This window comes from Labrus mixtus, chromosome 13 (assembly GCF_963584025.1).
Source record: "Labrus mixtus chromosome 13, fLabMix1.1, whole genome shotgun sequence".
NCBI classification, from domain to species: Eukaryota; Metazoa; Chordata; class Actinopteri; order Labriformes; family Labridae; genus Labrus; species Labrus mixtus.
Window position 1 is genome coordinate 20,941,730 of NC_083624.1, and position 27,439 is coordinate 20,969,168.

Genomic DNA, 27,439 nt, shown 5'->3' on the forward strand with positions numbered 1-27,439 from the left:
GTATGCTGTAGTTATCTTGAAATACCAGCAGAGGGCTAAAAGTGCATTTAAACACATACACCTATTCATGTACTGAAATTGCCAACTCAACATTACACTGCTGTGTAGAACTTTTATTTTCATCATCCACTCATGCGGAAATTCTAGTTTTTCTTCAGAGCAGAGCACAGGGTTGAATCGTTTTTTAAAGAGAAAATAAAACAATAGAAACATCAAGAAAAAAAAAACTCTTCTATGGTTTTGTCAATAAGTGGTAAAGAAAATTGAAGAGATCCGACCAAAATATCTGTTAAAAAAAAAAGTTTAAGCTACTGGACCAATAAAAAGCATTGAAAAAAATACATCCCAGATATTGGACATTAAATATAAAGTCCTTTTCCCCCCAAAATTGTTATTTTTTTTAAAGAATTATTTGATTTTAAATGCTTTTGCGTAACAGAGAAAACAATCTTAAATGTACCATATTTCAGATAATACATGATGTAAAAAAAAATGTTGCTGGGACGTTTTATATAGCTACTGAATATGCAGTTTCTCTTTCTGAAGGAGAGTTAATATAACAACATTAAATGTGATATTGCAGAGAATTTGAATTTGAAAACTCAAGCAAAATCTGCTATTTTATGTGACTGGTATCTGCAATACAATATATACATATAATAAATACAATATCCTATATCAGTAAGAATAATGTTCCTACTCCTGTCACCTGCACGGACAGGATGAGGAGCGGCAGTGTGTTTGCACAGGACAAGGAGGCATAGCACCGTTATTTAAGAAGAAAGTAAGTTATTAGTATTTGTGTCAGAATAAACGAGGGGCCGGACCGGATGTTGGGCACGCAGCCTTCAGATGGGCTTTGAGGAAATGTGGGTCTTTAACCGACAAACAATAGCTGTCTTGCAAATCGCATTAGCGTAGGTCATTTTTACTGCGTTTCAGGAAACGCACGAAGTAAGAAGGGCTTCTTAACAAAGTTGTCATACCCCACCGAAAGCCAAACAGCGGCGACGAAGTATATGTAGACATCTGCTCCCAAACTCCCGAGTGAATCATTTTGAGGTAAGTCCAGAGAACAGTAACCTGACTGCTAACGCTAGCTGACTGACTAGCATAGCACAGGGGTAGCGAGCGACGCAGCTCGGCTGGCTGTTACATGGACATATGTGAATGTGGGGGAAATGTGCCTTAATAGCAATGAGGCATTTCAAATAGAGGAATTAACCACACTCTGAATTAAATGAAAAGCCCAGCTGTGCCGCTTATAAGGACATAGCATGCTAGCGCACACGGTTAGCAGCCGTACTGTCTGCCCTTGTGTTTCTCGGATGAGTTACCACCTTTAGGTCCACTTTACCTCTAACTTATTTACCATGTGTGGTAGCAGCAGTAGGATACATTTGCTATTTATTTAGGTAATCTAATGTATGGACTGTTATGTGTGTGACTCTGAGATTAACTCGTAGCTTTCTGAATTTATACTAAAGATTGAAAGTCAGTATTTGTCCCTGGTTGGACGCAAGGTGCACGCTGGCTGGTTGGTCACGTAGCTGTTCTACACTCACCACGCTGCACTTGTGCATTTTCACTTCATGTGTATTCAGGGACCGAGAAGCTGCAAAACGGTATTGCTGAAGTCAGCGTGAAGGGTCTAGAGTAAATGATAGAGTATGTTTGGGTTCATTCAAAAAAAAACATTTTTAGTGCAAGCCGTCAGTGCTCAGCTGTACGTCACACGAGCCATCTGGCTTCAAGTTGACCTGCGTACGATGGCACCATACATCTGACGTGAGGTTACTGGAGTTCATTCAGCGGCTCTTTACTCTTATTTCATCATCAGGGTTGAACCATAGACTGCAAGAGTTGAACCTTTTATTAAGCACTCCCCTGGCAGGTAAAGTGAACTTTTCAGACATTTGAAAGCTGTCATTTTCTTCTGAGAGTTACCATATAACTTTCTAATCTTTGTACATAGTTGATCACGATGATTTTTCTCATACCTAGAGAACACATTTGAATAAATCAAGTTTCAATAAAAACATGTGGTCAATTTTGAAATATAATCCATGTAAAACCCCATCAATAAACAGACTGAGAAAACGTTTAAACTTCAAGGCTAACAAAACAATATTTACGCAGCTGCATGCAAAATATGTAACAAACACATTTAATGTAATTACTTCCTTTATGTTGCTTACATGAGTTCTACCTAATGACAATTATTTTACACTAGTATGAATTTGAAAAATTGTACTCATATTTTCATGCAAGTTTTTGTAAGTGGAGTGACATTAGTTTATTATGACATTTATTTTGTGATCATTTCTGTGAATTTGATCACAAGCTTGTCCACTGTATCTGAAAGGAGATACAGTCATACATTTTATTTATATGCTCCAGTTAATTCAGTGAGCGGCCCATTCAAAGTCCAGCAACATGACAGTGAGTGTAACTGAATTCTCTATCAATTTAGTCAGTTGAAGTATACTGTATGTCTTTAGGACTTTGAGACATCTATGCAAGATATCTGCTTTTATTTGAGCAGTGCAGGCTTAGACTGGAATCCCTCACGAGCAAACATCAATAAACTTTTGGCTGTTTTGGGGACAACCTGGTCATTCACACTCAATTTCTTAATTATATAATGAACTACATATACATTAATTCTATTAACAAATCTAAATTTAAAATACAAGTTTAAACTGGGTACATCTCTAGTTTGCTTTTAGCCAGCACTTGACCTTTCTGGTTAAATATTTAAAATCTGCAGTTCATTTTATTTCAGTTGGTAATGTGTTCCTGAGTTTACAGCCCGTAAAATAGAAAGATGACCGTCCAAATTTAGATCGACAATGTTGTATGGAACAGTTTCCATTTACTATGCTTCCTGTTAATCTATTACTGTCCTGCCTTTGAACATTGCTGAAAAGAGGTTCAGGTGTAAGATTGTCTTGAAACTAAGTTTCATCTTTATAGTATGTGGAAGTGATGCCACCAAATGTGTTTTTGTCTGTTATTTCAGGGCCTGATTGTACAATGATGAAAGGTTTCTGTGTCATTTTTTGCTAGGTTACGAAAATTGACTTTTACTTCAATCGCTAGTGACAGTTATGTCAGTTTTAATCATTGGCAGCTGGTCAATAGAGGGTGCTAGGGCGCCTCCCAACCACTCCCCACAAAGAGAATGACAGACCTTCACTGAATAAGATGTTTTAAAATTGTCTTTAAATATAGGCTATACATACATGTCATTTTAAAAGTCCAAAGTTAATATTATGTAGTTATTGAGTAAAATGTATAATCTGCAACAATAATTCAGGCCTCCATTCGTAGCTTTCAGTCAAGTGAACGGCACGGATGCTTGGTAGGCAAAGAGAGCTTAGGAAAGTAGCAGCAACCACGGAACACTGTGGAGCTGCAGCATAAGCTTCTTTAATTTTCTATCTTTTCAAAAGAACGCATCAGTGACAACCACAGAAAAGCATAGATTTTAAGATAAACTGCCAGTTTTGGACACTTGCGAGTTATTTGTATAAGGTTTTAGTTCCTGACAGAATGGTATGGTGGACCTATGTCTCGAAGGTGCCAACTGAGGGGTACTCCGAATGTATCATGGATCATCTGTGATCTGTTGCACCACATAAAGCTGCAATGAAGTGTTCATCAGTGCAGTGGTGCTATGTGAAAGATTGAACATGTAATGCTTCGAAACATAAATGACCTTCCTAGTCCAACTATCACAATATATTATATCTCTATTTTATATTTGGCTTCAACGCCCACTGGCAAGGCCTCAGGACTGTACTCTTACCTTTGACCCATTTGCTTCAGTAAACACTTGTGTGTATTTTTACAGCCTCTGCCGGCTTTTATAAACAACATTTGACATGAGCTGTATGTAAGAACCCACAGGCTTTTGTTTGTGTTTTCCCTTGCCCGTTTGGCAATGACTTTCTGGCTGAGATGTACTGTTCTCATATAAAAGGTATTGTAAAAGAGACTGGTAAAACAAGGGTGGAGGGTAACATTTGTTACGAATTGGCGCTATACAAAGATTGATTGACTGATTGGGGATGAACATCATTGATTTTATGGTTTAGGATGTATTCACCTCTAACTATCCTTGCTCAAAGATATACACAGCACAGCTTGGTAATACACAAGAAGAGGTTGTTTAAGGAAACCTCCAACTCACTTTGAGGTCATCACTTCTGCCTAATGCTTGGTGTAGCCAATAGCAAGGTAAAGCAAGTATTTCTATATTTTGATTGGTTCCTTTAGCGTAACAGATGCTATTCTGTAAAACCTGGTAGTAGAGAGCACCGCCTTCTTCTTTGTTAGCGTTAATGTAATGTGACATATCCAGGGTGCCCATAGCCTGCTAATCAGCACTAATCTGATCCGTTGGATTAGAGAATGGGAATGCATGTAAGACGCTGCTTCCAGAATGTGTGTCTCCCACCTTCCAGAAGTGAGCCATCTTCTGGTCTTTCTAGCATACTTTGGCCGGCTCAATTAGGAATCTACAAGAAGACTTTTTTTAATCTTTCCTTATGCACATTCCCTCACCTGAGATCCATTCTTTTGGGAATTTTTGTTTTGGTGACAGGACATTCTTTGGTCTTTAGTAAATCCTCGCAGTGATTAGGCACTTCTTCCAACTGGATCTGAGATCTGGTTGTGTTCTTGCTGTCATCATCATATTCTTCGTCATTCCTTCTGTAGGATTATCATGGATATGAATCGGGACGCCCTGTGACTGTCCACTGCTCTCTGCAGCCCTTTTTCATTAGCCCTTTTTTTTTATCTTGAAATTGGTTATATACCAGGAGCCAAAATGCTGAACCAAAGCGCTGTTATGATTTTCACTGGGATATGCGGGGCATTGGTGGTCATGGCAATGGCCTACTATGTCTACTGGTAAGTTAAAGGGAGGAGATGTGGTTAAGCTAGCATGGGCCATACAAGATTTATTCAGACTTGTGAAAGACATAGAAGTCAACAAGTGACAAAAACATGTTTGAAAGACAGATAAAAGTATTAGACTCAAAATAACTAGACAAAGGTGTGTTACATGCCAAGATGTGGCTGAGATGTGCCAATTTCTGAAAGTAATTAACTTGTGTATCTTTGTGAGTACTTCTGATATCAGAGACTCCTTGCAAGAAGTGGTTAAATGTTAAATGGTCTGGTTAATTTGGTTTATTATGTTCAGAGAATAAAGAATAGTTAATAGAAGTTCAGGTATTCTGGATGAAGAAAAATAATTGAGTATGACTACATATAGTTCAGGTAATGAAGAGCAGAAGCAGCTCTCTGGTCTTAAGCAGCTTTAACCCAGTCAGCGTCTAATCTTTTGTGTGTCAAGGTGGTCCCTTTTAACCACATGGAGGTGGACCTCTAATGGCTGTTTGCATTGTCCCACCCAATTTCATCTCTCTTAGCTACTTTTATTTTGATGTGCTTGTATGAGACTTAACAAAAGAACAAATGAAGTCTGGTCAAACCACTTCACTGGGGAAAAAAATGCTTAAAAAAGATGCTTATCTCAGCTTTTGCTATAATTTTGCCTTTACTGCTGTAATAATACAAATTCTACAAAGCCAATTGTGGTACTCATAGAGGATTATCTTATCTTGTCTTATTACTTGGCCTATATAAATATACTTTAAGTTCATTAGACTGGCTAATGTAAATGATTTACTATGTTGAAGAGATGCCCTACACTTGCTCACCCTACTCACTACAATCAAGTTAAAATAGCAGGAGCAGGGAACAAACTTAACTTCAACAAAACAAACACATTTTTTTTTACTTGTATTTTTTGTTAATTATAAAATTTAACAAGGGTAAATAACGGATTAGATTTGTTTGTGGATGCACACGAACCCTGCTGTAGTCAGGGCTGGGCCACCCCAGTCAAGAAAGTCTGGATTCGCCCCTGCTTGATGAACTAACACTCTTGCAAGCACGTCATGTGACTTTAGTGAGACGCAGGAGGACAGAGAGGGAAACAAGTGAAGGACAAGGACACAACTTTAATAAGGTCAGACAACTTCTCAAGGATTACATCCTGTGTGTCTGTCAATTGAAATATTAAAAGTCAGCAGGTAGTACAGGTTTAAACAAAGACATTTGCCTTGGGGTTATTTTGAAATCAATGTACTTGAATTACTTAAGGAATCATTTCAGCCCTAATAGCAACATTTTGTTTATTATTGTACATTGTCCTTTTACCAAAAATAAAAGAACAATTAATATTAAGCTCAGTATTGGATGATATTTTGAATCTGGGTCCAAACAAGCCAGGATGCCCAGTGTTCTTCTGGAAGGTCTCCTGGGCTGTGTTAGCCATGACCTATATAATGTTGCATTGTCAATCCACCACAAGAGTATACTCAATCATATTTAATGTCAGAAAAGGACATTGTACAGCAGCTAGTATTAAGGGTACTCAGGGCTTGATGTCAAGTTAAATTTGTGGATATTCAAGATCACTGGCTCCACCATTGTAAGCTTTCTGAATTTTGGAACAAGAGCAACTGGGTTGTTTCTCTCTGCTGAGATGCAGTTCAGATTACCCCATCTCTTATGTATCCCTTTTCCTGTACTGGCCAGAAAGGCTTTTGATGGACTTGTCTCAAAACAAGTTTTTCTGTATGGACCGTTGCAGCTTTTGACCAGCTAGGGAAGACCTAAAGCTGTGGCGTACTCTAGTCCACTAAGGTAAACAGTAGCACATTTAAAAGGCATTAAGCCTTGCACCAGCTCTTTAAGCAGAACCATTTGATCTTGCTTTAAGTCAAAGTAGTGTTTGCCCCTTGGAATCACCTCAGGATTGGATAAAGTGGCAGTGACTGGCCATGTACTGCTCCCACTTGTAATGACATCCTGAATCAACTTGTGTTGTGCTGTATTTATTTGCTGTTGTTTCATCTTTAGTTTTATATTGGCCAGCTTGCTTCTCAACCAAGTGTTCTACAAAGTTTGTAGCTGCTCCTACAGCTCTGCTGATATTTGGCTCTGTGACAGCACTGTTGACAATGAGCTGTGTGACCAGTGCAGTGAAGAGAGGCCCAACAATTCCCCTTTTCAAGCATTCACATTGCTGCTTCCATATTTGACCCATTGTCATGAACTACAGCTTTTTTTCTTGGTAGATTAAGCCGGGTACACACTACAAGATAACCGTGCTGATTTTGGGCCCAACACTCACCTTTAAACCAAAGTCAGCAAGGCCCAACTATATGATGGATCCAAACATTATCTTGCCATTTTCTCCTGTGGTGTGAGGTGTGGTAAGAGTGATTTTACCCTACCTGATCTGCTCGGAAGACGATTGGGGCTGCCGAATTTGAAATCGTAAATATTATCCGTCTTCAATATTTACGATCAGAAATCCTGTTGTGTAGGGAGACCACCTAGGACGGCCGAGCACAGACTCTGTGAATTGTCACATGGAACAGAACCAATAGAAAAGCAAGTTAGACTAAAGACAAGATGGATGTCATAAATTCAGGACCAACTTGTTGATTTGTGGCAACAACACAAGTGTTTTTACAATGTGTCCTGTAAAACAAACACCAATCCAACTGACAAGGAACAGAGCTGGACCCAAATGTTTTGGATGTACCAGCTAGCCATATGTAGCTTGAACATCATGTTTGTTTACTCTAGTGTTTGGTTTGCTGAGTTGGTTGTCTAGTTGCACACACCACATACACTATAAAAACTGAACTGTTACTCTGTCATGATTTGTCGTCATGTGTGGGGTCTCTCACATTTTCAAAATCTTTTAGTGTGTGCCAGGCCATAGATGTCTAATTTTTCTTCATCCATGTCATGGCGTTTGCAGCAGTATGCCTCTCCTCCAGAGGCATGGTGGTCTCTTCGTATTGTTTTGCCAATCTTTAGTGATGAAATGGCAGGACCCTCCAAGGTATGCCTCTGTGGCATGGCTGGTCCACACATAAACTGTCAGTGTGAGGGAGCAGTTGAACTCTTTCATGATCTCCTTTTACCACAATTTTCTTTTTTGATTTTAGTCAACATTTTAAGTGCAAAGATCCATGCAGTGTATACAGTGAGCATTCAACTTATCAATTTGAAATATTTTATATTATTGCAGCCAAAATTTCTAATCAAAATTTACTTTTTGGTCATCAATCTCAATATTGTTTCTTAATGAATTCTTTCGTATGATTGCATAAATGAAATGTAAAAATATGTGTGTATGCCATGTTTAACTTCAGAAAGGTTGTTTCATATTTCTAATCCATCAAGTGGGTAAACTGGGTTCTGTATGGCAGGGTGTATTCAGGGTTGAACTGGTTAATCATTTCTGTTACAAACAGGTAGTATATGTTGTAAGCACCCTCCATGCATGTTAGCTCTGACTAGAAATATGCCCAGGCCTACCGGCACGGGGATGACGGTAAAACCGTGCACGGGCTTGCTGAAAATAGAGCTGTCGCGGTAACCTGGGTTCTAGACATTGTCTGTGCAGCGTGTCAGCTATTGTACAGGTTTTGAAAAAAATGCACTATCATGTTTTTTTGTTGGCAAAAGGCTACAGGGGAAGTGATTCTGGTGATAACTGTGTGCTGCGACACAAAAGAAGTCGAGCACAACATCTCGATTATCTTGTCTTCATGATCCCGGGAAACCAAAATTGTTATTGAAATTGAAACTTGATTAATTGGCCAGCCCTAGTTTAGCACTAGTGCAGTTGCTATTGTTTTAGTATGAACATGAGGTGGGGGGAGGTGACTTCATGAGCGGTTGTGACTGTTGTCTCAATGTTCAGTGGTTGGCTTGTTAATATTGTGGTCATTCATTTTTGCAACCGCCCTAGTTGCTGTTATCTTTTGGCCCTCAGATTTCACACAGCATTTTAAAAAAAGATAAGTCAAGATTCTGTAGTGGACATCAATGCATGGGCTCCAAAACACTTCCAAAAACCCTCGTCTGTGAACACAGTTCAATTTGGTATTGAAGCCTACAGACTTACCAGAATAAGTATCAGGAGCCACAAGTAAATTGTGCAATAATAATAATTTCCAGTCCCCCTCTCCCAGTAGAGACAAAGGTCATCTCTTGGACACATTATGGAGACAATCGTGGAAGTTTGGACTTGTAATCAGAGGATAGATGACACACAGGCACCACGTGTCAGTATTACAACACTTCAGTGTGTCCTTACAGAGACTGAGAAATAGTTTGATGTTCATTTGCCCGAGAGCCTGTCCTGAAGTTCTCTGGAAGCACATGTAAGATTAAATTTCCTTCACCCTGAGGCTGCTTGTATTGTTTAAATGTTATAGAGGTATTGCAATGGGTAATACTTGTTGAATATCGACAAAGAATTTCAACTTAAATCCACTGTGTTTTAATGTAGTCTTTGTTTTCTATACTGAGATTGTTTTTAAGGAATATAATTACGATTTCCGCTATGATTACTGTAAAAATATGGATTGCTTAAATTAAAGCGTAATCAAAGTGTACTGAAAGATGTATCCATGCTTTACTTTAAAAGTGCTTGTTTTTTCATAACCAAATTAAGGTTAAGATTTGTGTTAAGTTAACCAAAGCTTCAGAAATTTCAGTCTGGACTATCAAAATGTCATTTCGTGAAGGGCTACTCGTGCATTTTTGGCAAGTATGTCCTTTAAGCTATAAACTATCATGGTGAAAACTTGAACAGAAAAGAGAGGATGTAAAACAAAGCAACGGTAAACGATGGCTTACATGTTCATAGACTGCCACACAGATTTGTAAGAGAACAATTCAGATTTGAAAAGGTGTCACAAAAGACAAGACAATTAAGATTGACAATGAGCAAGAATACATAGGGTCTAAGCCAGGATATGTGAGTCTGATGATATGGTGTTATTGGCGTGTAGCCTGAATCCCAGGATGTAAACTGCGTTTATAACCCAGCCAAATCCACCTATTTGAGATGGAGTTCTGCTATCTACTGTTGTGAATTTTTAAAATACGGTCACCTCATGAAACAGCATTAGCATCTGAGCTAGCAACCTGTATGATTTGAATGGTAGTTTTTTTTTTAGATATGGATTAGGCAGGTTTGCCTGTTGACTTTCTGTGATTTCTGAATTAAGCATTTTTATGACAACAAGGCCTCCCAACCAGCAAATATAACACCAAAACAAGTTCTCTCCCAAAACTGTTACGGGAGGGAACCCTTGCTGAATCAAGGTTTTAGGGTAACCCAAAACATTGTTAATGGTTTGAGAATAAGCATGCAACTCAGTGTTTAAGTTTTCCTATGATGACTCTTTATACAAACAAGGAAACGGCCAAACGGTCATCTCAACAATTATGTGTTTCTTTCTAACGTGAATAAAATGTTTTTGACTTTTTTGATAACAAACTGAGCACCCTGAGAAAAATAGCACAAAGCATGGACTGAAACTGTAACTCTTTATTAGCAATAAACCAATCATGGTGGGCAACACCATTGGCCAAAGTCTACAATGTGTTACAAAATGCAGATCATGAACTCTGAGATGAACTCTGTAAACCAAAACCTGAACGGAGAAGTCTGCTCAGCTGAAAGACATTTTTCATTCAGAACTAAATCCTGTTCTTTACCCTGTTTTTAGTCCAACTAACAGAATATGAAATGTATGAGCTGAGGTCTGTTTAAAAAAAAAAAAAAAAAATAGATTTGTTATATTTACCATGAATCTGACCAAAGCTACATTCTTGTGAACACTGCCTGTCTGTTTTGTGTTATGTTAACCTTCTGCCCACATCTAAATAACTTAAACATGCAGTGCGTGCATGATTCAAACTCTTCTGTGAAAACTCCATACTGTAGCTGCCTCTTATATTTAACATCATTTTTTCACTTGTCATTCTTAACCTCTTCTCCTGACTTCCACAGGTCAGTGATATTGGCTGACGGACCGTGTAAACGGGGCTTGTAAAAGGATCCAGCGTGGTATGTTTTATTTATTTTTTTTTTTCTGAGAACATGTTTATCTGTAGATTAACAAAGTTAAATCTGTCTCATTTTTTCTCTACAAAATGCTGTTAATCTTGTAATTGTTTTCCGCTCTGCCCCCTCTTAGGTAGGACTTAGTGTATAGAAAGGAGCCTAATAAGCTCTCCAGGCTCCTCAGCCATGGCTCCACTAACCTACCTAAAGAGCCTCTTCATCCTGCAGTTGCTAATGGGCTTTGTGTTTGTGGTGAGTGGTCTCATCATAAACTTCATTCAGCTCTGCACCTGTATTCTCTGGCCAATCAACAAGCAGCTCTATCGCAGAATCAACTGCCGGCTCTCTTACTCTCTCTGGAGTCGTGAGTAAATTATATGTTGATATATATTTATATATAGTTATATTCTTCCTCATTAAATACCTAGTTCCTATTAACAAAATGTTAATAATAAAAGTGTAAATAAAGTGTCATTTGTACTCTAATGCACAATTCCACACTATAAAGGATTACCTGCCTTTGCAGAGCAAATGATCTTTTGTTGTTTCTGTGCAGAGCTGGTGATGCTGCTGGAATGGTGGTCCGGCACAGATTGCACCCTCTACACTGAACAATCTACAGTGGACATGTTTGGCAAAGAGCATGTCATTGTCATCCTGAACCACAACTTTGAGATCGACTTCCTGTGTGGCTGGACCATGTGTGAACGATTTGGTATCTTAGGGGTCAGTAATATCATAAAAAATGACTCAAAGATACTCAACCCCTTACTTTTAAATAATCATATTAATGCTTGTTGACCTCAATCGTGCTACACTAACACGGTTGGACTTGAACCCTGATTGTGTGAAAACCAACTACTGTCATTAAAAACTCATACATTTGCTTCCTCTTTAGAGTTCAAAAGTGCTAGCCAAACACGAGCTTCTGAAAGTTCCTCTGATTGGCTGGACCTGGTACTTCTTAGAAATCGTGTTTTGCAAAAGAAAGTGGGAGGAGGACCGAAAGACTGTCTTTAGAGGATTGACCAGGCTCAAAGATTATCCTGAATGTATGTGGGTAGGTACATATGTTGTTGATATTATAGCATGAGTAATATGTTAACAATGAACTGTGTTTTAAGGTTTGCCAGCTAGCCTGGATTTATTTTTATGATAATGCAAATCTGTTTGCACAAATACCATACATGGATTTTTAATCACCTTTTGACTTTGAGTTGGCTAATATACAATCAGAATTGACTTGTTGCTTACAAAAAGTAGTACATCATCCAATCAAAGTGAAGCTGTGATTGATTCTATTCAAGGTTGCAAACTGTAAACATAGGTTAGATACGAAAGGATAAAATGGTGGATCATAAGTAGAATTATGGTTCTATGAATTGGAATGATTTTGATCAATTTACTTGGTAAGAAAAGTGCTGAGATCCTAGAGAATAATAGAGATATTAAGAAGCGCAAGCAGTGAGACATCAGACCAGATTCAAATACAATCAGGTGTGTGGAACAATAGTTAAGTATTTTAATTTTAATTGTAAACTGTGTGTCAGCAGAAAAGTAAGTGAAAGGTTTAAGAGAATAGCAGATATCAATTTCTGCCATTGGTTGTAGTTTGGATCATTAAGAAGTTTGTCACAAAATCATACAGGGTTTGTAATTGTCCCAGATATAAGCTGTTAAGCAGCCTGATAAAATGTTCCTAATTACTACTTAGAAACAATATGCAACATAAAATATACATACTTGATAATAACTCTTAAAACAAGTGTTGTTAGTTCCTGAGATTTCACATGGAAAAGTATAAGGAAATACAGATTCTGCCCTTCCACCTAGTTTCACCATTGTTGGTTGATCTTGGCAGATACATATGTGCATTTTGGTCGAGTGCGCCAGATGTTTTAATATGTCTCCACAGGAGGGTTCTTGTATATTTTTTCAATGAAACTCCTGGAACTGGATGTCTGCTGTGCATAAATAGTCTAAGGATACTTTCACCATGCTTTGGAAGGCAAAATGGGTCTCATGCTTAAATAAGCATACATATTTACCATCATCTTTTAAGTTTAGTTTTAAATATATATATATATATATAGATATATATATTTAACAATTTATTTTTGGGCTTTTTCTGCCTTTTATTGAAGAGATATAACGGTGGATAGAGTCTGAAATGGGGAGGGAGAAAGTGGGGAATGACATGAGGGGAAAGGAGCCACAAGTCGGATTTGAACCTGGGCTGCCCGTCTCAAGGACTTTAGCCTCTGTACATGGGGTGCACAAACTAACCACTCAGCTGCCCTTTTTAATTAGTTTTTAATGCAGGTTTGTTAGTTTAGTTTTATATTTTGTGAACATGCTTGGTCTTAGTGTTTTTTTATGTGGGATACATGTCAGGGGCGAGACCAATAAGGGCCAGAGAATGTAAACGACATATCATTTTAGAATATTCAAATACTCCTAACTTTTTTTATTTTATTTATTTAAATTAATATTTGAATACAAATCATGACCTAAAATACAATTATGTGAAGTCATGACTTATAAAATAGGCCTCGGTGAAATCTCTGTTCCCGAGACAAAACATAAAGAACGTATTCGTCAGTGTGACATTTTGTCTACAATTTCATTTTAGTTCTTTTTTGTAAACACACAAAACAGTTTCAGTTATCGTTTTTTTGTGAAGACTGTTTCATTTTAGTTTCAGTAAAATAATTTTTTGTTTTATCGTTAGATTTAGCTAACGGTAATAACCTTGCTGGGGACAACAGGTCCTGCTGTTTGTTGTCCACCTTTAGTAAAGGATTAAAGCACCTTGTGTCAGTTTTCCCCCGTGACACAACCAGTTCACCTGGTGAGATTAGACAGATCAGTTAAGGCAGTTGATCTTATTACCCCTAAGTTAAGCACCAGGCCACTGCTAATGACAGAGATTCAATGTGTTTAGATAACATACTGAACAATCTTTGTTAAACGTGTCAACCACCTTACTATTGACTTCATGCAGTGACTTCATTTGAACATTGTGTGAGAGTAAACAGGGCAAGAGAAAGGTCACCTCAAGTCTGTGGGATTTTTTTATGAAAGGTTTTTCTGTCTGTGTATTAAAACAGCTCATCTTCCTCCACAGTTTCTGTTGTACTGTGAGGGGACCCGCTTTACAGAGACAAAGCACCAAATCAGCATGCAGGTTGCAGAGAGTAAAGGCCTGCCCCAGCTCAAATACCACCTGCTGCCCCGAACAAAAGGATTCACCACCACACTATCGTGTCTTAAGGGCACAGGTATGGCTACACACACACACACACACACACACACACACACACACACACACACACACACACACACACACACACACACACACACACACACACACACACACACACACACACACAAAATTACATCTCAAAATACATTTCAGCCTTAAACCATACATTTGTATTTTTCTGTCTCAGTTTCTGCCGTGTATGATGTGACTCTCAACTTCAAAGACAACCAAACTCCTACTCTTTTGGGTATTGTCAATGGCAAGCAATACAAAGCTGACATGAGTGTAAGGTGAGCACAAAGATATCTGCCATTTACAATGAAACATTAGTTACCGTAATATAATGATGAAAAATTAGAGTCAGGTCTACTCAGTCTCTCCTGGTGGAAAATGTATTCAACATTAATGTGCCGGTTGGATAAGATTCTGAAATCCTTCATCACAAAAATATTATGGTGCATTGAATGTATGGTAAGGGGGCCCCCTGGTGGTATGAAACCTCAAAGACATGCTGAGATTTATTGAATTATTAAATTATCTTCTTATACTTCTAAACTTTGATGACACATTTTCTGTTGTATATCTAGCTATCAAGCTAATATTTGTATTTATTGTTTGAGAATGTCTTCTCTATTATTTTGAGTGTCTTGAGATTTGTTCCCAGTTTAAGAATGCTGACATATATCTCATTGGATCATACAATTGTTATGTTTATTTATCCCCATGTACTTTTAAACTCTTCCCCAACCAGGCGGTTCCCTGTGGAGGATATACCAGATGATGAGAAAGAGTGCGCAAATTGGCTGCACAAGCTCTACCAGGAGAAGGTAAACTGATTGATGACTTTATATGGATAAGTAAGGACCCTCTGCTAGATGGGAGGTTACGACATAATCTTAACCACACAAAAAGGAACTCGTTACGGCTGAACAATTACGTGAAAACAGTTAAAAGGAACTATAAAAAAGTGTTTGTTGTCATAAGGTGGATAAATTAAGATTGATTGAAGTTATGCATGTTAACTTATTTTATCTTGGAGGTGGTTGTGGCTGAGAAGGAGAGACTGTTGTTTTCTAATCAGAAGAGTGGTGTTTCAGTCACCGACCTCCTCACTCTGCATATTGAAGTATCGTTGGGCAAAATACCAAACCCCTTGAATTTACTAAACGGTGATGAGTCTTGCTCAGCAATGTCTTTAGTGCATGGGCTCCATGTTTACCATTCAGGAGGAGAAGGACACCAGTAATGTTCTACTGATTTGGATATCTGTTTTCTCAACGTTATCTCCTCCTTTAGGGCATTTATTTGTGTAAGGTTTATGTTGTTTCAATGCAAATGGTATACATGTTCACTTCATACACTGCAAACTATTTCTTCTGCCTATTCTCCCCAGGATGCTTTGCAGGAATATTACAACAAGGAAGGCAAGTTCCCTGGACCCACAATCATCCCACGTCGCAGACTTTGGACGCTATTGAACTTCCTCTTTTGGGCCACCCTGCTCCTTTCACCGCTCATCAACTTTGCTTGTGGAGTTGTAGTTAGTGGCTCCCCCCTCCTCATTATTGGCTTTATCATCTTCCTCTTCATTGGTAAGTAACAAATGCACCAGTGGCCATTGGAATAAAAGTGTTGTCTTTCTCCTAGGGATCACCAGGATGCAGTGGTTATTTGACTTCACCAGGAAAACAAATGCATATGAAACTCCTGAAGGTGTTGCAGGAACAGTTTGTTTTTTACATTTGAATTCTTATGCTTGTTTTCTTTGTTTTCTCTGCAGCCTCCATAGCTATCCGTCGACTCATAGGGGTCACAGAGGTGAAGAAAACAGGTTCCAGTTACGGCAACCAGGGCGCCAAGAAACAAAACTGATCTTCTGAGCTTCATCCTCTGCCTTTGTATGATCATCCTGCGGTGTCTAATTCCTGCCCAACTCTATTCTCCCCCTCTATTGAGTCAGTAGGCAGGTCGGGGAGGACACCCAGCTTTGAAAACACAATACAGGCCAGACTTAGGAATCATAATGGCCCCAGAGTGAGAGAGAGCATACAAGGTCATGGTTTTAAGCTTTCTGGTGTAACACAGAATATTAAAAAGGGGAAAATACCATCTTCCCCGATTTCTTTCTTAATCTTACTAGTGACTCCCTGTCTCCATCCAAATCTCATTAATTCCTGGTAAAAATCCATAGTTAGACTTCTAACCTGTTCAAGGACACATGAACAGCAAGCAGTCCATTTTCTGCTCTGAGCTACCTACCTCCACTTCCTGTCACAGTCATAAACCATTCAGAGACTGGTGACATGCTCATTTATTTTGCCTGTAGGACACAAGCTGATCCATATTTCAAACCATAACCTCCATCCAGGGGCAGTGCATTTTTTAAAAACCTTTAGTATGCTGGACATCTCCTTCCCTTTTCTTCCATAGTGGGACTTGCAATGGGAAACAGTGACTTAGGGCCTCAGTGTAAAAGGGCGGATTAACCCTAAATTGCAAAACAGTTTCCAGCTAATGTCTTGATGACTGGCCTGGCAGATAGTTGGGGTTATAATATCACAGGATCTGAAAGGCACCAATGACACTCCAATACATGGTAGGGGGAAAAAGTTGTCCAAGGTGTTCAAATCATTGTCACAGAACAGCAGTGTGTTTTTACAGAAACAGTATCTCAAGATCATTTCAGTTTTCACCAGTAACTATATGGTGATTATAAAGCAACAGTTTAGGCTAACCATTCTGACATCATTGGGTTATGTGAGTTGTGAGCACACGAGTGGCGGTAAGAGTACTTTTTGAATACATTTTTAGCACCACCTGTAAACTTCAACTGCAATGTGTCTGAGCAAGACTGATTTTTGTGTTTTTTGCAATCTTGGTGAACTGACCTCTTGACATTCTGGTTTGGAGAGCCAGGATTCTGTTTAGCTAATGTTAATGCTCAGAATGTGAAATCTGCCCTCATCAAGGGCAGATGGTAGTTATTACCATCTGTTACAGGTTTCATTTGTAGCCTGCAGCACCGACACCCACAGACTCACCTTGACACATTTCAATTATTTTTCCAATTCATCTACTTTGAGCAACCAACTCCACTTGCTTTAACTAAAAACAGATTTTCATACATGCAAACGACATAGAATTCCAATCCATACCCCGAAGCAGTTTAACCTTACGCCCAACCTCTGATAACATTTGAAATGCAGCAGTCATTACTTAGGATAAGACTGTGCTGCTCCTGTAATTCAATAGCAGTTTAACAGATTCCAGACTAGTCATCAATTTTCTTTATGTAGCCTCCAAACAGTTAGCATATCCTTTGCTGTCTAGATTTTGACTGTAGACGTGGATGTTTTGACCTTTGCCTTAAATCAAGCTTGCTCAGGCAAGGGATTGTTTAGTTGCCACCCCTTTAAAAACAGCACCCACTTCTTACCTCTAGTTTGACTTTTTAATCTTCACTCCCCTCCTCCCATTACAGCTCAAAATGAAGTGTTAAACATTTTTTTGGATTGATAAACATTTTTAAAACAACAAACCAACTTTACTTTTGAAAATCATTGTGTTAAATTGGTTGTTCTAATTGCACATTGTCATTCTTTAGAAAAAGCAGTTTACACAAAATGTGCACAAAGCAATGTTTCGCTATATGTCCGAGCCATATTTTGGTGCAACCAACTCCAAGACATTTCACAATTACACAGTTTTTTTTTTTTTCAAACTGTTCTTGCATCTGCAGAACATAATGAAATAGTTTGTCAATGTGACACAGCACATTTTCTGGTCCCAAATGCAAACAATGGTAGCAAGATATGGAGCGGGTATTTTGTCTGTCTCTTCCTCCCCTCCACATTACTTGCCATATATTGTATTCATCAAATAATTTGTTTGATTTATTAAATATTTTTGTAGATCATCACTCCTCTTCAGCAATATTTAGTGTACATCCTCCTACAGTTATCTCGAGACAGATTTCATGCAAGCCTTAATAGACAGTGCTGCTTAATTTTGTGTGAAAATGTAGAAGCTCACTGAGCCCATGAGGTAGTGATGGAGTGAAAATGTCTTCAGCTTTAGCAAGAAATGTGCTGGGATTAGTTGCCAATTATCTTGTTTTAAAGTTTAAAATTGAGAATTGGACAGGAATAATAAAGAGGTAGTCTGCTCTTATCTATTTGTAATTCATCTAATTTTTTAGACAATTAAACACTGAGTTGCTTTACCTCAAAAAGTGATTTTAGAGACTCATCACCTGTTATCTGTTTGTTTTTTCTTTGAAACCAACATCCAGCAGCAGATGTGTATGCAGTCCAACTCATCTTGTCAATAAAAATCATATTCCAAAACAGGAAGAATTCTGAGGAGGTAAATCAAGTATTTGGACATTTTTCCACTGGTTTTTGTTTCATTTTATTTATTTTTCAGAAAATAAATACAAACGTAACTTGAACGTGTTTTTCAAATCCAATGACATCAAAAATTGACTCATGTCCTTTTTTAAATCTCAATGATACTTCAGTTAATGGAACCTCAATTCAAATTTTGTTTTATTTTCTAAGGCTATTTTTATGTTTTCTTCAACTAAACACGAGATTATTAAAGGATTTAATCACACATTTTACTCTTGACTTATTTGATTTTGTGTCAGTTTCTCTGTTTGCACAGCATATTGATGAAATAAATATGACCCTTCTGGGGCAGGAGGGTGTATTGCATACAGATAATGGAATCCAAGCAAAAAGGATTTTGACCGTTTCCTATTTGCAGTTTTCTCAACCATCAACAGAGCCGCTGAGGCCCATGAACATCACTCATCCCTCATTCATCATGACACGTCCACAATTTTTCCACAAAGATATATGTCGTGAAGTGTGACAGTTTCAACTGTGTAACCTGAAAATATGTACATATGGTAAATATGTCTCATTCACTTTTAAAAGTTTGTAGATGTTCATAAATGTTCTTTCTTTGCAGAAGACAAACTGAATGACCTATTTACCAATTGTCCATCAAATGTCCTGAGGACATTTTGGATATATGTCTACACCCTTTCACATGATGTGACAGGACGTAGACTGTATAAAAATGTGCATAATGTAAATGATTATTATGTTCACCTCTAGAAATGGCTAAGGTGCTCCTATGTTCTTTTGCAATAGCTCTTTGAATGACAGGCCATGCATTCAGGCTACAGCCAAATGTACCACTAATGAAAAGCTACAGCTGAAATCTTTAAACTGGGCTATCCTCCGTAGTTCAGTTCACAAATTAATCTGCAAAGGTTTGAAGCTGTTAATACTGAATGATGCCTCTCTTCTACTTAAAGCCACAAACAGGGCTGTAGCCACAGAAGATGCTTATGAAGCCTTTTCCAACTTTATTATTTATCATCATTTCTACAGTAGTCAATTCATTTTTGCATGATGTGATCTAATGCACATTCGGTGAAATCAGTTTATTCTGACTCAGGGACTCTTTTACAGAATGCGACAGCTGTGGCATTAACTCTGAATTTGAACCTGAATAAAAGGCTTTTTGTGGAAGCTTAACTGTGAAGTTGTTGCTTTTCTTGTTATGCACAATATGTGTCTCAATGACTTGTGTCAGTGTCTTTGCTTTTCTGTAAACCCAATATGAACATGGTTTCAAGCCCTAAATGTGTTTAGGATATATAATATATGTGGAAATAAACACATCAAATTCAAATGTAAGTATGGAGGGGGGTTAATTACCCTTATGTATAATTTAAAACCAGCTTTATCCACGCTTGCTTTGGTTAAATCAAATGTGATAATGGGTTCACAACAAATAACTCATTTTCTTTGTTCAACAGTTTCTCCATTTTTTATTACCAGAGAAGGACAGTATATACATCATTTTCAACATTTATTTTGAATGTAATCTCTTTTTTCACTGCAGCTATTGTTTCGACCTTTTCAAGAATATTAACATGCAAAACATTATATTATATTTGAGACCATGTAATTACTTTTTCTCTACTTTTACACACTTGCAGTAGGCTACAAGTTTGTTTTAAATGTTTAAATGGGAGCAAAGTTGATCTTAAATCTACAATGCACAACCATTATGTAACAATAACAAATGACATTTTGAAATCTAACACACAGACACATTATATATGTAGACATACAATAACTAGACATATTAGAGATTATGCTACGAATATTATTTAGCAACGAAAAATATAAATGACAGGTCTAGCAACAACAGTGTTGCAACAATTATTCTACAGTATGTTTTTTTTTTTCATCTTAGCATCTTCTTTGCATTTCTGTTTCACACGACCTTGAGAAATGATAATATACAACATCTAATCACTTTCAAATGGGCACATAATTCTCCCCACGATACAACTTTTTGCCTAAGTATTGACACGTTTACCAAACAATATTTGCTGAACTCTGTTCCTTATTTGCGTTAATTTCAAACCATATATCAGTGGATTGATAATTGGAGGAATAACAAGAAATTCTATTGACATAAAGTTTTGTAGACTTTGTGGTAACTCTTTTGAGCCATATCGCATGTACAGCAAGTCAAAAAGCAAGGATACAACAACAATAATTAAACAGAATAAATGTGGCATACATGTTTGCATGAACTTACTTCTGTTCTCTTGTGATTTAAGGCATGTTTTGATCAGATAAATATAAGACCAAACAACAAAAAGAACATGGCAAAAATAAAAAGTATAGTTAAAAGCTGGCATAATGATCATTGATATGGGGGCAGAACAGGCTAGTTTACCAACCAAAAAATTAATACAGTAGATCTTCGGTATGTGTGAGCCACATAACCTTGACGTCGACGTTGTGATTGTGCTCATGAGCAACAGATAAAAAGGAATAATCCAAGCAAAAAACACAAGCACACAGATTCTTTGTTTAGTCATCACTGAGTGGTATGCCAGAGGCCGACATATAGCCACATATCGGTCATAGGCCATTAGAGCTAAAATAGAAAAATCAGTACAAGCTGAAGAGTGCAAAACAAAACCCTGCAGGAGGCACCCCGTATACGATATAATATTAGCTGTAGACAGAAGATCCTTGAGAAATCTGGGGTAAAAGCCTGCAGTTCCATAAAGACCATTGATGCACAAATTGCAGAGGAAGATATACATGGGTTGATGAAGGTTTTTATCCACAATGGTTACGACAATTATGGTCATATTTACAAGCCATATCACACAGTAACACAAAAAAGTAAGAACAAAGAGGGTGACTCTGTAGTTTGTTGTGCCACTTACCCCTGAGAGAGTAAACATTGTGATTGCAGAAAAATTGTCCTTCATATTGAAGATAAGACAATTTTTTTGTTATTCTATATCTATAACAATAAATAATGCACTACTGAGAGAATGGGGCGTTTGAATCCCCTTCTTCTCTGCAGGAGAAAGAAGGGCCTCCAGTTCTCCGCCTGTCAATGGAGTGAGCTGTTATTCTGGCATCAGATTATATCCTTTCATGGCAGCAATAGGTGATGAGCTTGTCAGCATGGGAATTAAAGCAGGGATCAAGTGACAAAGACTGTCCACATGACAACAAAACACAACAGATTGACCCCAAAGAGCAGTAAAGAAAAAACAAGAATAAACCATTAATGAAATAACTTGAAATAGCTTGTTATGTGTTATGAATAACAGCACGAGACCAGCCTGAAATCATAACATATGCTTATTGTCAAAATTGTTGTTGTTTTTTCCAGTTTCCAAAGTGGAGGTACATGTATCATTTGGTGTGAGTCCTTGAAAATAATGTAAGCAACCTGTTGTTTGTATATACATAACTAATAGTTTTGAAATATGAATGTTAAATTCAGCACAACTGATACTATTAAGTAGAAATGGCATTGGTCATATTTCCCCACTGTAGTTGATGTTTTTTAATTTATGACTAATTTAAAACCCATTTTTATGATCAATATTTGTACGGTTGGACTGGATTGTTTACCTCTCCATTTACAGATAGTAAATGGACTTGAGCTTGTGTAGCGCTTTAGTCTTCTGACTACTCAAAGTGCTTTTAACACCACAGGTCAGACTCACCCGTTCACACCAAATTCACACAGTGAATCCAGATACTGATTTGTAAAGTTCCCTTCAGTATTAACTTATCCCATTCATACACATTCACACGCAGCTGTAATTTGGGGTTATATACGTGTATAAAAATAATGTCTTGTATGTAAATAGGAAAATACTGTAAATGTAGCACTGTGTGAGTGCAGGGAATATATTTCATGTTTCCCCAGCAGAGGGCACAGTTCCATTTGTGATGCTCTTTGTCTTAACACACAGTGAGCTGCTGGGGTTCTATTTGCCTGTTGTCTTAGTTTGTTGTTGTCTCTTTTGTTTAGAGTTTGTTTCCTTGTGTCCTAAATCTGTGAATAGTGCAGTGCCATGTTTGCAATTGCTTCCAATATTGATTGCTGTTTCACCTTTAAAAATAGACAGATCGTGACCATGTTACTTGACTGACTAAAAGCCTATTTTTGGTGAAACTACGCCTGCAATGTTTCTGGGGGCAATTCATGTGTACACCACTGGCATAAATACAAGTTGGGACTTGATCCTCAGCTGCCTGGACAGGTGAAACATTGCATACATTTGTTGAGAAGCTGATGGATTTGGCATCTGCGAAGTCAGAAACAAAATAACTTGTCAGTTCGCTTGCCCACTTCAATCGCTGCAACACCTGTTGGTTTGCTGTTTGCCTGCCAAACCGAGGGGCGCCCACAACGCTTATGTGGCCTTCTCACATGACTTGTAGGAAAAGTGGCTTTTTAAAAAGGTTTATTGCTCAGCTAATCTCTGCTTTAAGTGTTGGGTTAGAGCTCACAATTGATTATAATGATTTTATGACGCTTGTTTTCTTGCTGGTAGTCTGATATGGATAAGACGACCTTGGGCATGGTAGGGCCAACTCACAGGCTACTTCCATTGCATTGGCACTCTCCACATTGTTGTAGAGACTTTGAGCCAAATGACATCTGCAGCTGTCATTTCAAGTCAGAAGACTTTGTCAATGTACAAGCACCTGCCTGATATCCTTCGAAAAGAAACATGTTTAGAAAAAATAATTGTAATTGTCCATCTATCATTTTGTTGGAAGTAATTTCTTTACAGTGCAGAAGATAAAAAGCAAATGTTTCTAGTTGTTATGGATGCATATATGCTCGCTGGCCTGAGATAGCAGTGCAGATGCAGACCAACACAGCCAGCAAAACGATTGAGGTTCTTTTGAGAAACCTATTTGCCTCCTATGGTTTACCAAAAGAGGTGGTAACACAGAATGGACCTCAGTTTACTTCAGGTGAGTTATTCTGCACAGTGCCTGGTGCTGAAATACAGCACGAGCATGACAGCAACAGGTATAACCATGGCAGTTTGTATTTGTAAAAACTGTACAGTACGATTTGACTACAGAATACATAACGACAGGCTTAGTACTTACATAATGTGAAAACAGGTTCAACTGGCCCAGAACTCTGTGAGGTCCGTGCAGCGTATCAGCTCATGCGCTCTATCTCTATCTTTGTCTCTCTCTCTCTCTCGCATCACGTTATGTAGGCCTATTCTTTAGCCAAATTGTACTGTATAGGTTTTTAAAAACCTTTTTTTTTAGTCAAAAGGCTAAAGAGGAGGTGATTCTGGAGATACCTTGCTGCTGTGACTGCTTAACTTCAGCACTTGGTTCTATCTACTGTCTGCAGCACAGCTCTATTCTGTCACTGGTTTAACACGAGTTTGTCTCTGTCGCTTACTGTCACAACGTTGTTGTTAAGAAAATGATCAAATAAGTTAAAGTCTCAATCAAAGTAACCTTGTGGGACATATATCATTGCTGGCAGGCTGATTTCTGAGCCCTGATTCACAAACAAATGTGCTTAATAAATAATAAAGTGGGTGTGATAATACCGCACATTGCACTATTAAGCCACCTTGGATCACGGCGGTGAAAATCCCTTCACTGCAACACCCCTACACAGCACACATATATGTAAAAGAATAGCCATACTGAATGGTTCTCACCTCGATGAGTGGGCCCCCAGCTCAGCCCATTATAATGATGCTGGTAACAGGACCCACACCAATGGCTGGGACTCAGGTTCATGATATAATGTCCTTATTTGAGCAGCTGATTCCTGACTCAATACAGAAAATCATTCCGGACATGACCAACCTCGAGGGGAGACGTGTTTTTAGGGAGCAGTGGGAAAAGATGGACAACATACATTAACATGCCTACTTTGGGATCCTTATACTTGCGAGTGTCTACAGGTCAAGAGAAGAGTCTACTGGAAGTCTGCGGGACTGCTGAGACAGCAAGAGCGATTTTTGGAACCACAATGTCTCTGAAGGACCTTTCACATATTCTCAAGGGTTTTGAGGTTTGACCGGGAATCAAGACCTGCTAGGCAGAGAAGGGACTGATGTTTGCAGCAGTCCTTACTGTGTTGGATAAGTAGGTGGAACTGCATCCATTTCTTTACAACACTGGGTCCAATATTGCATGTGAGGTTTAGGCTGTTGCCCCTTTAATCAGTGTATACCTTCCAGGCCAGCAATGTATGGAATAAATATATGGACTACCTGTGATGATGTTTCATCTTGTGAATGGTACATGCACATTTATAAAGGGCAGCCAGAGGGAGGAGCCCCTGAGAGAAACCAGGGAATCTGGGTTGTGCTGGATTTGACGCAGAGCCTAAGTGGCCACAACATCACCTGTGGTTATTTATTTCACTCTGTACAGCCTGGGACATGAACTTCTCAAAAGACAGCTGACAATGGTTGGAACAATTAGAAAATAATAGGACAGAGTTAATCTCTAAAGAACACGCTAATCCATTCTTCCAACTTTGTGTTTACGGCCAACACTGCCCTAGTGTTCTATATTCCCACAAAAGGGCAAAAATGTGACGCTCATGTGCACTCTACATAGTGATAAAATGATCACCCATGACCATCAGCTGTTCGTGGGTGTTTTTCGTATGAATTTCATGAACTCATCCATCATGGTAATGATTTTGTGGATATATTATTTTAAATCTGTCTACCATCTTAGGGTAATTCTTTTTGTAGTTCTGTGTAGCTGTATGTGTAAGACACCTCTATAGAGGCAGATCTATATTTATATAGGAGCCAAGTGTATGTTGTTGGCTGAAAAGTAAATATGATTTGCTGATAAGTGTTGCAGAAGAAATGTATGTTTGACAGGTTCGAGTAAATGTAATGTCTTCATTCTAACCTATTAGAAGTGTATCCAAATAAAAGGAATTTGTAGGCTGTACATGTGTGACGGTCACTGCCTTACCTTTATAGTCAGGCTTCTACTAATTGGTTCTGTCTCCCTTGTTCTCTGAGAAATTGGCTAGTCCAATTCAGAGCACCTGGGCCTGTTGAGTGTGGCTCTGTTGATCTCTTAATTCACATGAAACTCTTGACATGGAATTCTCATCCCAACCATTTACTGATGGACTCACTGCATGTGTAGTTATCACTTCATTTGTTTACTTTCTCACAATAAATAATAATTATTAACAGTTAACTGGTTTCTTTCCCATGTTATGTCTTGCCTTTTTGTTACCAGCCTAGGCCTAGTAGGTGGCTTATGGGTAATGTAGGCGATGAGAAGTTATGATTGAGTCTCCCGCAACGGTAGGAGTGTGTGCACAGGTCTGCAGGTGTCTGTAAATTAAGTGATCCGGTTCAGAAAATGTACACTGTCTTTCCTCCTGCTTGTTTACCAGCCCAAACGAGCCAGGCAGCTGTCCTGTACTACGGTTAGGGACGACAAACTGAAAAAGGTAACACTTTTTTCCCTTTATTCTGTGACTTCTATGTAAGAAAGTTGTTATTTGTTTGGCTTGGTAATTGGCACCTAGTTGAGCTGTTTAGTTGGTAGTTTGTTTGGAGCATTTCTGAAAAAACATTAATATTCAGTCTACTTTTAAGCAAGTTTCACTTGAATTTGAGGACTTTTGTGCTTCAAACATTGGGGAATCTTTGTGTATAAAGTTGGAGCGCTCACTGCACGGCAGCATATGCACTTTCATTAGAGATGAGTTTGTGTCCATTGGAGAAAGTGAAAACATATCCGGATATCCTTAAGCTTTTGCCAGGATGACAATTAACCCAGACTTGACTCATGGGTCAGAGTCTGTGGCTGTGTCAAGAAGGATGTTTAAGCCTACATTAAAACTTGTCAGGTGTGCCAGCTCCATAAAAAAAAAAGAGTTAATTCTTGTAAAACCATACAAGTGTGTTGCTGGTGTAAATCCATGAGAGGTTTTGGAGGGTAGTGTGCACCCAGCCCAACTGTGTCCTCCAAAACTGTGGCTCAGCAGCAAGATGGATTTCAAGAGCCTATTGGGATTCTACCTAATGGCTGTTTGAAAAGTTCAGAACAGCTTTAAAATTTGGATTTGTTGTAGTCCCACCTGCTTGACTTGGGAGGCAAGTACCCTTTTTTGTTTTTTGACATTCCTTCTAGAACAGATTGGATTGAACATGATATTGATGTGGGAGACTAAAAGCCAATAAAACAGAAGTTTTACTGCATACCACCAAGTAATCGTGAGTATCTGGATGCTGAAGTTGCTTACATGCTTAAAGTGACATTGCTGAACCCTCTTCCTCTAGTTGGGCTTCTCCATTTCTGGGAATTCCCAGATTCTGCACCGATTTAAGAAAATTGAATACGGTGAAAAAGTCCCTTTGTTACAACAGACTCAAGAAATTTCAGCCTTCGTCACACCATCTGAAGTTTAAGAAAACCCCTTGCGTCGTTTGAACGTATGATGAGTCGTGTAGTCTCAGGTTTAAAAGGTTGCGCCGTTGGGGCGCTGGTGGCGCAGTGGTTAGTGCGCGCGCCCCATGTATGGAGGCTGTAGTCCTCCAAGTGGGCGGCCCAGGCTCAAATCCCACCTGTGGCTCCTTTACCACATGTCATTCCCCACTCTTTCTCGCTCCCTGATTTCAGAGTCTATCCACTGTCCTATCTCTAAAATAAAGGCAGAAAACGCCCAAAAATAAATCTTGAACAAAAAAAGGTTGTGCCATTTATCTTGATGATTTGGTCATCTTCAGTGATACTTGGCACTTCCATTTGGAATGGATCCGTGTGTTATTTGATTGTTTCGCTGAAGCGGGTCTCGCTGTTAATTTGGCAAGATGTGACTTTGCC

The 27,439-nt window shown here is 38.5% G+C and overlaps 2 protein-coding genes across 5 annotated transcripts; one reads left to right on the forward strand and one right to left on the reverse strand.

Moving 5' to 3' along the window:
- Window positions 1-720: 720 nt before the first annotated feature.
- agpat3 (1-acylglycerol-3-phosphate O-acyltransferase 3) lies at window positions 721-18,842 on the forward strand. 4 transcript variants are annotated; one of them, XM_061054125.1, is made up of 10 exons: window positions 721-784; window positions 10,910-10,966; window positions 11,097-11,327; window positions 11,520-11,689; window positions 11,862-12,023; window positions 14,091-14,244; window positions 14,416-14,518; window positions 14,980-15,055; window positions 15,622-15,820; window positions 16,009-18,842. In XM_061054125.1, the coding sequence occupies exons 3-10, from the start codon at window positions 11,150-11,152 to the stop codon at window positions 16,098-16,100; spliced, it is 1,134 nt and encodes a 377-aa protein (XP_060910108.1). In that variant the 5' UTR covers window positions 721-784; window positions 10,910-10,966; window positions 11,097-11,149; the 3' UTR covers window positions 16,101-18,842. The 4 variants fall into 4 exon arrangements, with proteins under 4 accessions (XP_060910108.1, XP_060910106.1, XP_060910107.1 ...); XM_061054123.1 differs by lacking the exon at window positions 721-784 and adding an exon at window positions 812-1,062; XM_061054124.1 differs by lacking the exon at window positions 721-784 and adding an exon at window positions 4,563-4,920.
- Window positions 18,843-20,363: 1,521 nt separating this feature from the next.
- Window positions 20,364-21,652, reverse strand: LOC132987223 (olfactory receptor 13D1-like). Its single transcript, XM_061054126.1, has one exon. The coding sequence runs from the start codon at window positions 21,541-21,543 to the stop codon at window positions 20,611-20,613; it is 933 nt and encodes a 310-aa protein (XP_060910109.1). The 5' UTR covers window positions 21,544-21,652; the 3' UTR covers window positions 20,364-20,610.
- Window positions 21,653-27,439: the final 5,787 nt, after the last annotated feature.